General features: G+C 41.6%; 3 protein-coding genes across 4 annotated transcripts in view; 2 read left to right on the top strand and 1 right to left on the bottom strand.

The window, feature by feature from the left end:
• Positions 1-986, bottom strand: part of LOC135377633 (rab3 GTPase-activating protein catalytic subunit-like) — a 93,055-nt gene extending 92,069 nt beyond the window's left edge. The window contains exon 1 of the mRNA XM_064610201.1: positions 840-986. Within this exon, the coding sequence (XP_064466271.1) occupies positions 840-866 (27 nt within the window). The 5' untranslated portion in view covers positions 867-986. The remainder of the gene's footprint in view (positions 1-839) is intronic.
• A 173-nt stretch (positions 987-1,159) lies between these two features.
• On the top strand, positions 1,160-3,520 carry LOC135397469 (pre-miRNA 5'-monophosphate methyltransferase-like). 2 transcript variants are annotated; one of them, XM_064629076.1, is made up of 2 exons: positions 1,160-1,469; positions 2,162-3,520. In XM_064629076.1, exons 1-2 carry the CDS (start codon positions 1,281-1,283, stop codon positions 2,705-2,707), a joined length of 735 nt encoding a protein of 244 aa, XP_064485146.1. In that variant the 5' UTR covers positions 1,160-1,280; the 3' UTR covers positions 2,708-3,520. The 2 variants fall into 2 exon arrangements, with proteins under 2 accessions (XP_064485146.1, XP_064485153.1); XM_064629083.1 differs by having other exon boundaries at positions 1,160-1,477.
• Positions 3,521-7,605: 4,085 nt separating this feature from the next.
• LOC135377626 (actin-related protein 3) lies at positions 7,606-12,827 on the top strand. Its single transcript, XM_064610190.1, has 11 exons — positions 7,606-7,764; positions 8,357-8,412; positions 9,242-9,366; positions 9,466-9,576; positions 9,996-10,199; positions 10,501-10,644; positions 11,247-11,420; positions 11,489-11,581; positions 11,645-11,770; positions 11,998-12,081; positions 12,167-12,827. The coding sequence occupies exons 1-11, from the start codon at positions 7,721-7,723 to the stop codon at positions 12,260-12,262; spliced, it is 1,257 nt and encodes a 418-aa protein (XP_064466260.1). The 5' UTR covers positions 7,606-7,720; the 3' UTR covers positions 12,263-12,827.
• Positions 12,828-12,830: the final 3 nt, after the last annotated feature.

The following is a 12,830-nucleotide window of genomic DNA, read 5'->3' as shown; positions in this document are numbered from 1 at the left end:
ATTATCATGTCTAACGTGCTGTTGCAAAAAATTTTGTGAAACAGGCAGAGTCTTGCAACCTTACGTGTAGATCTAATGGGGGGAGTGAAAGCAGGGATTTCATTGCAGATATGCTACTGGTGGAGTCGTAGTTATATAAGATATAACACACTGCACGCTTTAGGCACCATTTCTACTGTTTGGGAAAGGTTTGCGTGGTGAGGGTCCCATATAGGATAGGCATACTCTAATTAATAACTCTAAGGTTGAGTAAGTGTAAGTAAAAATCAAGTCATATGTATTAAGGTAGGCTTGCAACCTAAAGCCTGAACAGATTCGAAGAGGTGGTTCTTAAAACATCTAACTGGGCTTTTCCGTACATACTGCAGGTTAAGTAGCACTCAATAGACAAGGACGAACACACACGATTAGCGCACTAACAACAACATATAACAAAGTTGTTGTTGTTAGTGTTCTAACCGTGTGTGCATGTCCTTGTCTATTGAGTGCTACTTAATCTGCGGAGGTGGTACTTGTAACTTGGGGTTTGGAATTCTTGCAGTGAGGAAAGCAGATTGAATACAAACACATTTTTGGCAGTAGCGAGCAAGAGTAAGTTTAGATGTTCAATTCATAAAGAGTGCTCCGAATGAGAACTTTCAGCTGCCACTATAGTGAGAGTTAAACACACGCAATTGCAGCAAAGAAAGCGTGTCTTCGTTGTTTGCGCGTCCGTATTTTATTCCCGCATTTCTGTGTTCTCGGTCATTTTTTGTGCAAACACAAAACTGCCGTTATCGTTGAATATATGGTACACATGTGGTGCATGTACGATCAGTTTCGTGTAGTTGACAGCATACCTCGTTGATGACATCGTCAACAGCCATTTTTTCTCGTTAAGAATGAGCCGAATGTCTTGCAATACAAGACACGAAATGCAACATCACAGGATGCACACATGCATACAAATGAGATGAAAGAGAACAGCAACGCTCGGAACTACACGACTTCACACTTCGCCAACTTGACGTGACCACGACCACGTGACTCAGTCCGCAGCCTGCAAGCTTTGGCTTTGGCTTTGGTAATTGGTACTGGCATGGCACCACGTGGGTGGCACGATCACGATGGCGTTCAGATTGGTCTAAATTACAATAGTCTAGATGGTCTAGATGTCTAGATACTTCGCGTCGTCACGTCATGGATTACGTCCACGTGCAAGAAACTAGCTATGTACAGCGGTTCACAGTATGCTAATCTGGATGTTGTCACCATAGCAGAAAAACTGTTCGTCTTTTGTAATGAGCAGTCTGCTATTTAGAGAGATGTACACTCAAGCTCCAGGTGCTGCGAAATATGGAAATTTTATCAATTACTACCAATTTAACAAGCCAGAAGAACGTGTCAGACTCCTTCCGGAAAACTTTGTGGTGCGCGCTTGGACGAACAAACACAGAATTGTGGCACTTGATATAGGATGCAATACCGGTGTAAGACGGTATATTTATTGCCTTTTCCACTTATTTCCTTGTGCTGAAAAGTCATTGTACGAGTTCGTGCTATAAACAGGTGAACAGGGAATAGGTCGACCTGAGTTTATCGCGTCTAACCTCTATTTACAACTTGGGACGAACGAATTGGTCCCACATGTGCCTTACAATTTTCCCACTGAGCATCCACCGGCATCTTCAGGCTCTGAGACAAGCATTGATTGAGTAATGTTTTTTTTCCAGTAATTTCCAGTTTTGAAGGTTAATGGATCAATGCTTATTATGCCCACTGTCACTTAGGGCTCAAGTAAAAAATGTGCATTGGGTCTAAGTCTTTGTTATTCTGTTATATGTTTTATGAGACTTTGTTCTGGCTTTCTATTCCCTACTGAGTTTGAAGGAAATCCTACCCTCTTTGCATTTACACCAGCTTGTCGGCCTACCTGCTTTGTTCTTTTCATAAATTTGCCTTTGCCTAATTTTGAGCTTTTTCCCACGGAGAAAGCCTGTGCATTCCACTAGCTATGAACTGTTTGCTATTCCTAATGACATTTACATTTTATACGAGTCCGAGTAATTTGTCTGGGCTGCATCTGCTGTTACATGATTTGCTCCTGTCATGTTATTCAGATTTATTGATGTTTTGTAATACTTATATTAATATTGACACCATGGCATATTTTCTGATCCAGGAGCTAACAATATGCCTGTACAAGTACCTGACCAGCAGTGAAGGAACTGACGTGCACGTTCTGGGCATAGACCTCGATGCTGAGCTGATCCAGCGTGCGCAACAGTCGAACCCATTTCCAAATTCAGTGCACTACATGTGCTTGGATGTTATGGATGAACATTGCCAACCTACCCTTCTTACATATCTCAAAAAGTTACAGCAGACACACTTCGACATTACATTTTGCTTCTCTGTGACAATGTGGATTCACCTCAATCACGGCGACGTAGGACTAAAAAGCTTTTTGGAAACAACATGCAGATACACAGATTTTCTGCTTCTTGAAGCACAGACCTGGAAATGTTACAGGAATGCATCAAGGCGTATGAGAAGAGAGGGGAAAAAAGAATTTCAAAATCTTGATTCATTGAGTATGAATATTAACGTTGTTGAAAATATCAGAGACTATATTGAAGGAAAATGCAATATGGATGTCTATCAGTGCTTTGGTGAAACAGTGTGGAACAGAAGAGTGACCTTATATAAAAAAAAGCTGTGCTCTTAACTCAGGTGACGAGAAAGGGAATTGAGTAATTGTTGTGATAATTGTGCCAGTTCCAAAACGCAATAATCACCACTTGTCACCTCACTGCCAGTATAAGTTTTAATGCTCTCATGCCTGACATGTGCTGCTTATAAATGCAAGTAAGTCTGGAAGCATTTGCCCCTGAAAGCTACAGAGTTGCCCACCCACATTTGAAATGTTGCTGTTGATGGGGATTTAGATTTTTTGGTGCAGGGGCTGCTCCGGAGTGTTGCAATCATGTGATAATGGGCTTTGCTATTCACACATTGGCTGCAAGAGGGAAGCATCTGTATGCATATTCCTCTGAACACCTGACAAGGGCCTACATCCCACAATCCAATATGTTTGGGAGAATTTTCCCCACAGCATCTCTAAGATAAACCAAAAAGACTGGGCAACTGCAGGGGCTACCATGGCTGTCCATAACTGTCTTGCACTCTGTTTTCTGGTTGCCCAATTTCCAGATTTGGAGTAATTTTTGGTCTGAGTGTTCAGTGGCGTTGTCCGTTTCAGACTTCTTGTAGGGTTACCTAAAGAGTACCACATTCACCACATGTTCCCAATAACCGGCTGACCTCTAAGGGCCGGACACGAAATAGTGCATACTATTCCTCTGGACATGTTCAATCATGTGGCACAGGACTTTGTCTTGTACTTACAGGAATGTGTTGCCTGTAGTGTTGAGCACCCATCCAACATTACCTCAAAAAAAAGTTTGATTTGGCAACCATGATACTGTAAATGGCAAGCCCTTTTTCTATATTTTTCAATAAACTTTCACTTTCTCCAAATCATGCTGCCTTTTTTGCATATCAATAGACCTCTCCCTATTTGTAAACAAATGACGTCATAATGCTCGACAGTGCCACCAATTTGGTAGAGTAGAACTACACTCGAAGCTAGAGCCGAACAAGGTCGCGCCCGAAAACCAGTCTTGAGGGGATTACGATGGTCCCTGAAAGGGATGCGACCTTCGGTCCTACTTTTCTTTCAATAGGAGGCAGCGAACAAGTGGCCATTCATGGAACCCAGCCCTTCCCTTCTGATTTGTTTCGGTTTCAGTCTGTCTACCAACCTCAGAGGTAGAGGTCTATTGTGCTCAACCCTTGTAGTCAGAGGTAGACCCACTGTGAAGTCGACCCAGGATGCACGATCCCCCCACGTGATGTCCATCAGGCTAAACCTTTAGGTTTGGGCAATCCTATGGGTACCCTGAGCAATCCTTCCAATCACCTCAAAGACATTTTTTTGTGTCTGTGTCTTAAACATTCTAGCTTCAGCACATGTGAAGAATGTCCATGTTGAATCAAATTTGTACTACTGAAAATTGTTATATACAATTACCTCCTATTTCTGAGTGGTACACACCCTATGTCAAAATCTATAGCATCACCATACATTACAGAGTTCATCTTTTCATGAAAGAGTGGGATGCATGCAAGTACATGCCAAACAAGATTGGTACCACATTCCTGTGAACGACTGTAGCTGTCTTCCAATTTCCTGCATAATTTTTTGTCATCTTATTACTATTCTAGGAAACCAAACGAGAAGGGGCTGTAGAGTACACTTCTCGCCGTATTCACTAAGTGAAGGTGATAACCCAGGGGAAAACACAAAGAATCTGCTGGAGCTAGTGCAGCTGACCATGCTAATAATTGACTTCTTAGTCCCTCAAATCAAACTCACTAAACCAGACTTGGTAGCAGTAATGCATTATCATGCCCACTTATTTAAAACATGGTTACCTAAGACAATTTGGGACCCATACAAAGTAACGTCTGAACAGTCCCAATTTCATTAAAACAGCACTCAGTTATCCAGGGCTCAGCTTCTAAATCTAGACATGTAATACCAGGAACATTCTGGATACCCCCTGGCCATTTTAGTTTGGTTATCCACACGCAGGGATGGGCAGTATTTAAATACATTGTAATTAAAATACTATTTAAAATATAAATACATGTATTTATATTTTGTATTTAAATACAGACTTGAAAAATGTATTTATAATTATATTTAAATACAAATTTTCGGGTATTTATTCTTGTAAATACTTGATAAATACTCTTAAATACAGAATATACTGACTCATATCTTAAAGTTGCCCTGCATTTGACCTTTCGGGAAGAAGGGCGAGTTTGGGGCGCAATTATGCCAGGTTTGCGCTAGCATGCGCATGCGACAAACCATTTTAGATGGCGAGTTTTCCACTGTTGTTGCGGACAACGGTCGTGACTACCCGATTACATTGTTCTACGAAGCATCTTCGTCAAATTTAATACAAGCATTTGTTCATCGGCACCTGTGGAGATGCTGTTCTCCTTTGCGAATCTGATTGTACGGCCGAACAGAAGATGCCTAAAAGCAGCAGTCGTTGAGAAATTTCTAATATTAAAATCGCCATTATAATCTAACAAATAAATGCTATTCTTTCTTGCTGATTTGTCCTTATGATCATAATTGTTTCTGTAATTCCAGATGACATCTTCCTCACAGTATTTATGGTAGTAGTTACGGTATTTAAATACCATATTTATATTTTGTATTTAAATACTCATGTTAAAAACTATTTATGAAGAGTATTTAAATACCCCTGTCAACAAAGTATTTTGTATTTATATTTAAATACTCAAAAAATGTATTTATGCCCATCCCTGTCCACACGTATGCCACTTTCGACTGGGCTGCTTTAAAGTCACTGGATTGGGGAAAGTACCGCCATCCTCTGACGTTTGCCGCCACGACCTTGGAGCAACAATGGCAGCCCTAGCACACCCACACATGCAATTGCCGCCATTGTTGCTCAAGGTCTAGGCGGGAAAGAGAAAGCATGGTGCTACTTTCCCCATTTCAGTTATGACGAGGACTGACGAGTGGTATTTATCACAGTGCCCGAGCATTTATACACCTCACATAAAACTAAAAAAAAAAAACGAGAATTTTACATTCAGAGCACTGCAGGCATACGTTTTATGTTATACTTGTTTATAGTGCCTGTTTATACGACGGCTGATCAATAAGTATCTAGAATGGACACATATTTCAAGAAGATATAAATTTGCAACTTCATCAACATTCACGGTAGTCCCCTTGACAATACGCACGTTTAGCCCAACATTGTCTCCCATACAGTTGAAAGATTTCAGGATGTTCGAGAGATTCAAATGAATGTGACGAGACAGCCCTTTGCCGTTTCAAAAGAAAACAGCAAAAAAAAAAAAATGTTTTGAGAAGTGGAAACAGCACTAGGTGAAATGTGCGGTTTCCAAATGGGACAACCTCCATGGTGACTAGATTTCAAATTTTTAAGTAATACTTGAAACATAAATCCATTCTGGACACTTCAGTCCCCATTAGAGTGGCACAAGTTAACCAAAGCATTCAATAGGTCAAGACTATCACAACTACGACTGTAGCCCAAGCCACCTACTTTACTTCCCAGGAATTTCAAAGGCAAACAACAGGTCAGCATTTGTGAAATGCAAGAGCTTTATGATATCCTAGCTATTCTACATCAACACACTTGAGTTACATGATGAGGCTAAACAATACTGATTTATCGTAAAACTCGCTAGTATCTAATGTGATGGCTGCGTTGCAGCAGCAGGAGTTTGTTCCTGCATTTTCTTCATCATTTCTTCATCTTGCATGGAAAGGGTTGTTAACTTTTTACCAATGCGCTCATGAATGTCCAAGTATTTGGCAACACATCGGTCCAAACAAACCGATTCACCTTTCGAAAGGTCAGGTTCCTTGTATTTTGTTGGGATACATTTTCTCTGGCATGCTGCTGTCATGCGGTTATACATATCGGACATCATTTCAATCTCCAAGTCTGCCACCAGCTGCAACTTAGAAGGGTCAAGCTGAAAGCTTCCTCCTGCTGCCATTTCGTTACCTTGCTTCAAAGCTCTTGCTTACAAAACGATGTCAACTCTCAAGTGTTACTCAGAATGTAAACTTCCTGTCGGTCTCATATTCTCCTTTGTTGCATGTTCTCATGCGCTCCCGAACCTTCATAGCTTCATAGCGCTGCTTGTCTACGAGATGCTTAGCAACGATGAAGCCACCTATCCCTGCAAATGTGAGTAGGGTCCTGAAATGCAAATATCACATCAGTCTAGCAAAGGAGATCCGTCAAATGAAATGTAAGCAAGCATAGCCAAGACACGGAAAGCAAATAATGTTCCTGTACAGTAAGTAAGAACAGAATAAGATACCGGTCTTCACGAAGCACACGTGGTAGGCTTCGCAAAAACTCGCATGTCCACACTAGAAGTTTCCCATCGCATAACATGAACTCAACTTACCAAGCAATGTTTACTTTTCCAATGTTACCTATCCGCATCTGGACAACGCGCCTTTAATGCACAGCAAACAACAATGGCATCTTCAAATAAACGTTGAAATTCAGAACGTAAACCTACACTGCCTACACCGGTAGCAAAATGGCATGGCTTGGCTTAGCTTAGCTTAGCGGCTTAGTCTCAGCCGTTTGCGGCTTTGTCGTCTAGCGGTGAATACCTTTGTGAATATGGTGAATACGTGAATATCCAATATCGCGCACACACAAGCGCCTTTTTATATGTATATGTTATGGAGTGGTGGTTACAGATGCATGAAAGTCCCACTTTCGTTTCTAGATCTAGCTATTGATTTTGTGATAACTGGTCACAAAGTTTTACTGGTTGATTTTGATTTATAGCAGTGCAGTGTATTTTGATACAAAGAATGAAAGAAACCGTATGAGATCACTGATAAATCGTGTTAAATGTAATTGTCGACTGTGCATGGTCGACGTCAGCGGCGCGGCGGCACAACGAGCACGGATCACCTCTGGTGCTTTTGTGCTTCTAGCCACGCTGTAGTCAAGATTGCCGGTTCCGGTTCCGGAATGACAGACTTTGCATTGTGCGTGAGGAGGCTGTGAATAAAAGTTGAGTTGTGGTAGGATACGCCTTCTAAGCACTCGTTTCGCTGGTTGTCATCATGGCCAACCGACTACCTGCCATCGTGATAGATAATGGCACAGGGTAAGTTACTGTGGCACACGAAATTATCTCTCCCTCAGGTGCAAAGTTAAACACCCGGAGTTGCAACTAAACCTAAACGGGTGCGGTGGGATGCCTCATCGCTTACGTGATCCATCCGGCGTGTTATCAGATATACTCATATACGCATTTTACAATTGGGTTTTGTTCTTTCCTCCATAATTACTTGCTTTTCCGTGATAATTTATGCGAACACCAGTGGTTGTTTGGGTAGGGGAACTGTTCGGTCTGCTAGCTGATAATTTATTTTCGTGCAAAGGGTGTGTCTCGCATACACTTGACTGGTTTTTGAATGACAATAGACGTCTTACACAAGCTGATACTTGCCTGCCTCATTAACTGGCCTCGATCACTGTTCTGTGACATCTTATTAGCTACAGCTATATTTGCAGCACTTTCATCAAGTCACCGCTTACGCACATGCGCAAATATATTATGCTGTTGATACCACAGTAAAGTTTCAGTGCAGTACGAATATATAGCAATACAACAATGCATAGTGAGCAGCAGTTCGAAGTAGCCTGCACAAGCCAATGCTGTAAACAGTGCACTCATATGTATGTTCAATTTATAGGTACACAAAGCTTGGTTTTGCTGGAAACAAGGAGCCACAATTCATCATTCCATCTGGTATGTCACCACTGGGTCATGTTGGTGTTGTGTGACCAGAAATGGTGAAAGGGTGTCTGGGAGTCTGTAGCATACTGCAGTGTTTAACCATGGAAAAGATGAGGAAGGCAGCACACTCTGAAACACATTCAGTGGCAAGGCCTCCTCTGTGTTGCACATTGCTGCTTTCTATGTGTGTACAGGGTGTCCCAACAAACATGCACTAATATTAAAAAAATAAATAAAGAAGACTTGCTTAAAAAATGCTTAATAAAATGCTGCTTGCTTAATAAAAAAGTGCTCTACATGAATGAAACCAACTGAACGTTAGCGGTTATGTATCCTAGTCATCAGAATTTTAATTTTATCTAATCAGTTAATTAGATAATATTAATTAGCCAGTGTTTAAACTATTCGTTTAAGGGCTGGGATGCCAATTGCCATAGGTAGGGTGCCTTGAGAAACACCCAACTGAGGTGTTTCCAACATGGTATGCTGTGTGCTGTGGCGGATAAAAAAAAGTCAGTTTATACCTTGGATTTCCCTTTCTTCCCTCCTCTACTACGTGCTCCGACAAAGAAACCGCCCTCCCCAAACAGAGGGTCTGGATCCGCCCCTGGCTGTGCGTGGGTTTTTCTTTTGTTCAGCCCCACTCAAAAAAGCTAACAAAATACATACAAAATACCATGTGACCATGTGCCCTGCAATCACACATTGCGGGCACGTAGTCTCATGGTTTCTTGTTCAAGTGCATGACACATGTTGATTTAGCTTTGTGCGTGATGTTTCTTAATTAAACCAATGTGCACATTGCAGTGATTTTGACAATCTGGTTGTTTGTGTTTTGTAGCTATTGCAATACGAGAGAGTGCCAAGATTGGTGATCAAGCTACGAGACGACTTACCAAGGGTATTGATGACCTTGACTTCTTCATTGGCGATGAGGCTTTAGATGCTGCAGGTTATTCCGTGAAGGTATACACCTCCTGATTACTAATGTTTTGTTGTAATGGTTCATCATTACTTTGTCTGGTATGCTAAGTGTTGTGTACTGCATTGTAACCCCCACCACAGTATCCAATCCGCCATGGTATCGTCGAAGACTGGGACCTTATGGAGCGGTTCTGGGAGCAGTCGATATTCAAGTACCTGAGAGCAGAACCTGAAGACCACCATTTCCTACTGGTGCGTACTGTCGCGATTATAGCAAAACTGAAGGGCAAACATGAACTTCCTCCCTCAACATGGCTCACTAGCTTCTTGTGTTTGTGTGAGGCTATGGTCTCTCTCACAGTTACCTTTCTGGTTTCAGTAGTATAAAGTGATTTCAAGGGTCATCCAGCATGTGTACGCCTTAGAGTACATATTGTGTCCAAAATTTAACGAGACTAGTGCCATACAATTTTTCATTAACAACCAGGTCTTCAGAATCTTCCATTGTGCACTGTATCTGCTGAATTTCAATGTCAGGTTGCTTGAAATCTGAAGTTATTCGGTGGTCATGCAAGTACCAGTAATAATTTCATATACTAGTGTTGTACTAGTCATTATCAGCTCGAGGAACTGCCTCGTTGTACTTACTGCCGCTGAATGTTATTTTGTAGACGGAACCACCTCTCAACACTCCAGAGAACCGAGAGTATACAGCGGAAATTATGTTTGAATCCTTCAATGTGCCAGGCCTTTACATAGCTGTGCAGGCTGTGCTGGCTTTGGCTGCTTCTTGGACGTCTCGTCAGATGGGAGAGCGAACCTTGACAGGTTTGGTGATAGACTCCGGCGATGGTGTTACACACTGCATTCCAGTTGTGAGTATATGTACTGAACGTGTGGATTGTGACAGCTCATCCCAAGCTATATCTTATACATCCAAGACAATTATTTGCATCGGAGCCAGTAATACTGCCGTATAGTGAGGGTAATAGTTGTGTAGAGAATGGAATCTAAACGAATGCAGGAACTGAAGCTGTCAGCGCCCACAGGCAGAAAGCTTTTGAGATGTCACGTTCTCCTTAGCATGTCTTAGAAATAGGGATTTTTAATGTGACGATCAGCAGTGGTGTGTGAGTTGCATTCTTGGCCATTGATTGTTCTGAACATTCTGTGCAGGCTGAAGGTTATGTAATTGGAAGTTGCATCAAGCACATTCCAATCGCTGGACGCAACGTAACCTATTTCATCCAGAACCTCCTGCGAGAAAGGGAGGTTGGCATTCCTCCTGAGCAATCATTGGAAACTGCCAAAGCCATAAAGGTGGGTATGGCCAGTTTTCAGGGTGAGTTTTTCGGGGATAAACGTCAATGGAGAGGAGAAAAAAAGATTGGAAAGTTCATTCCACCTGTTACGTATTTTCTTTTTCTAAAAGTTACTTACGCAATACTGAATTCCTTTCTTGCAAAACTTTCTTGCAAATAGCCCGAAGTTATGCTGTATGTACTGGGTTAATAAATAGTGTGCAGCACAAGTGTACTATAGGAATGTCTCCACCTGACAAAATGAGCATATTCTCCTCACTATAGTGAGACTCAACTGTAGTAGTTGGGTAAGTTGATGATGCATGGAAATTGTGTAAATCTGAAACAGACGCGACATACTATATATAGCGACACACTCGGAAAAAATTTAATCTCTGCACTCAAAGTACGTACACTGCACTACGCTATATTCTGGTCGGTGTTCCCAGAACCATATGCACTAGATACGCAAAAAAGAAAGTACCGACATTTGGGTGCCTGAGTTTGAGTGTGATAATTGCGCAAGTAAATATGTTAAGTCATCGGTTCATACACCTTGACTGAGTAAATTATCATGCGTTGATCGGTTGTCATAAAATTATGCCTTTCACGTAATTGCAGGAGAAGCTGTGTTACATCTGTCCAGACATTGCTAAGGAGTTCTCGAAGTACGATCAGGAGCCCGGTAAATGGATCAAATGCTTTAAGGGCATGAATGCAGTCACAAAGCAGCCCTTTAGTGTAGAAGTTGGCTACGAGAGATTCCTTGGGCCCGAAATATTTTTCCATCCTGAGGTAATCGCTCTTCTCTTTACATGTACACGGCCCTTACAACTAAATGTCTTCCCTCTGTCTTCTCGCAGTTTTCCAATCCAGATTTCACAACTCCTATATCAGAAATTGTTGATACCTGCATACAGAGCTGTCCGATAGATGTGAGACGTCCGCTGTACAAGGTATGCCAGTGAGCGGCACAATAAACGGTGCCACAAGATGAGTCATTAAACTTTTTTTTGCAGAACATCGTCCTGTCTGGAGGGTCTACTATGTTTCGTGACTTTGGTCGCCGTCTTCAGCGAGACCTGAAGCGTGTTGTGGATGCCAGACTCAAATTTAGCGAAGTGCTCAGCGGTGGTCGCATCACGGTTAGTGGCACTGTATACAAAGTGTGCACAATGGCATGTGCGGTTACACTAAATGTGCTCTTAGGATGTGTCACAGAATATACTTCAGACTGCTTGTGCAGTGATAAAAGGGACTGAGGATAGGAAATGTTTGAATCCATGACCGAAGTTTGTGCATTCGTGTACTGGTAGCCAGTGCTCGCAACGTGGCTTACAATGTGTGTTCTTAATCATTTTCTTCTTTTCAGCCGAAGCCAATGGATGTCCAAGTCATCTCGCACCACATGCAGCGATATGCAGTCTGGTTTGGTGGCAGTATGCTGGCTTCTACAGTACGTACAATATCCATCTTGCATAGTTAACGCAAGAGTGGTATCTCCCTACATGAATGTAAAGATTGTTTACTTTTATTTGTAGCCTGAATTTTACCAAGTCTGCCACACAAAGAAAGACTATGAAGAATGTGGTCCAAGCATCTGCCGCCACAACCCAGTCTTTGGTGCCATGACATAGACTACACCATAGTCCTGACAGTTAAAGCCGAGCAATTCCACGTGGTGATATGGAAGTCATGATGTTTCACAGTTTTCTGTTGTATACATACGGCATTGCCTGATAACATTTGAAAAATGAACAATTCTTGTAATTTCATCACCATAGCTTTTAAACTATCTGTAAATGTAAAACAAACAAATCCTAGAGATTTTGTTGTGGGGATGACAAAGCCTGTGTTATTGTTGCAGTATGTTCATTTTGTAATTTAAGTATGCAGTAATATAATATAGCAGTATGTGTTGTCCTGAAGTTCAGAACTGTTGCACTAATGGTTTGCTTCATGTGATTGTACATAACTGAGTATTTCAAGCAATTATTTGTCTTTCGGAAGTTACCCACTGCAGTGCTTGAAGTTTTTTACTGCAACACCATTTGAAATAATTTCATACTATGCTTGAGTTGATTTCACATCAATCAGCTGCCATTCAGAAAATGCACTTGTGATCTGGATATCTTAGACACATGTAAAAAATACTGTGTTTGCCATAACTCTGTATTTTAAATAAACTTGGTAGCATTTTCATCT

This window comes from Ornithodoros turicata, chromosome 1 (genome assembly GCF_037126465.1).
Source record: "Ornithodoros turicata isolate Travis chromosome 1, ASM3712646v1, whole genome shotgun sequence".
Taxonomy (NCBI): Eukaryota; Metazoa; Arthropoda; class Arachnida; order Ixodida; family Argasidae; genus Ornithodoros; species Ornithodoros turicata.
Note: the sequence above shows the minus strand (reverse complement) of the source record. Positions and strands in the feature narration are given on the sequence as shown.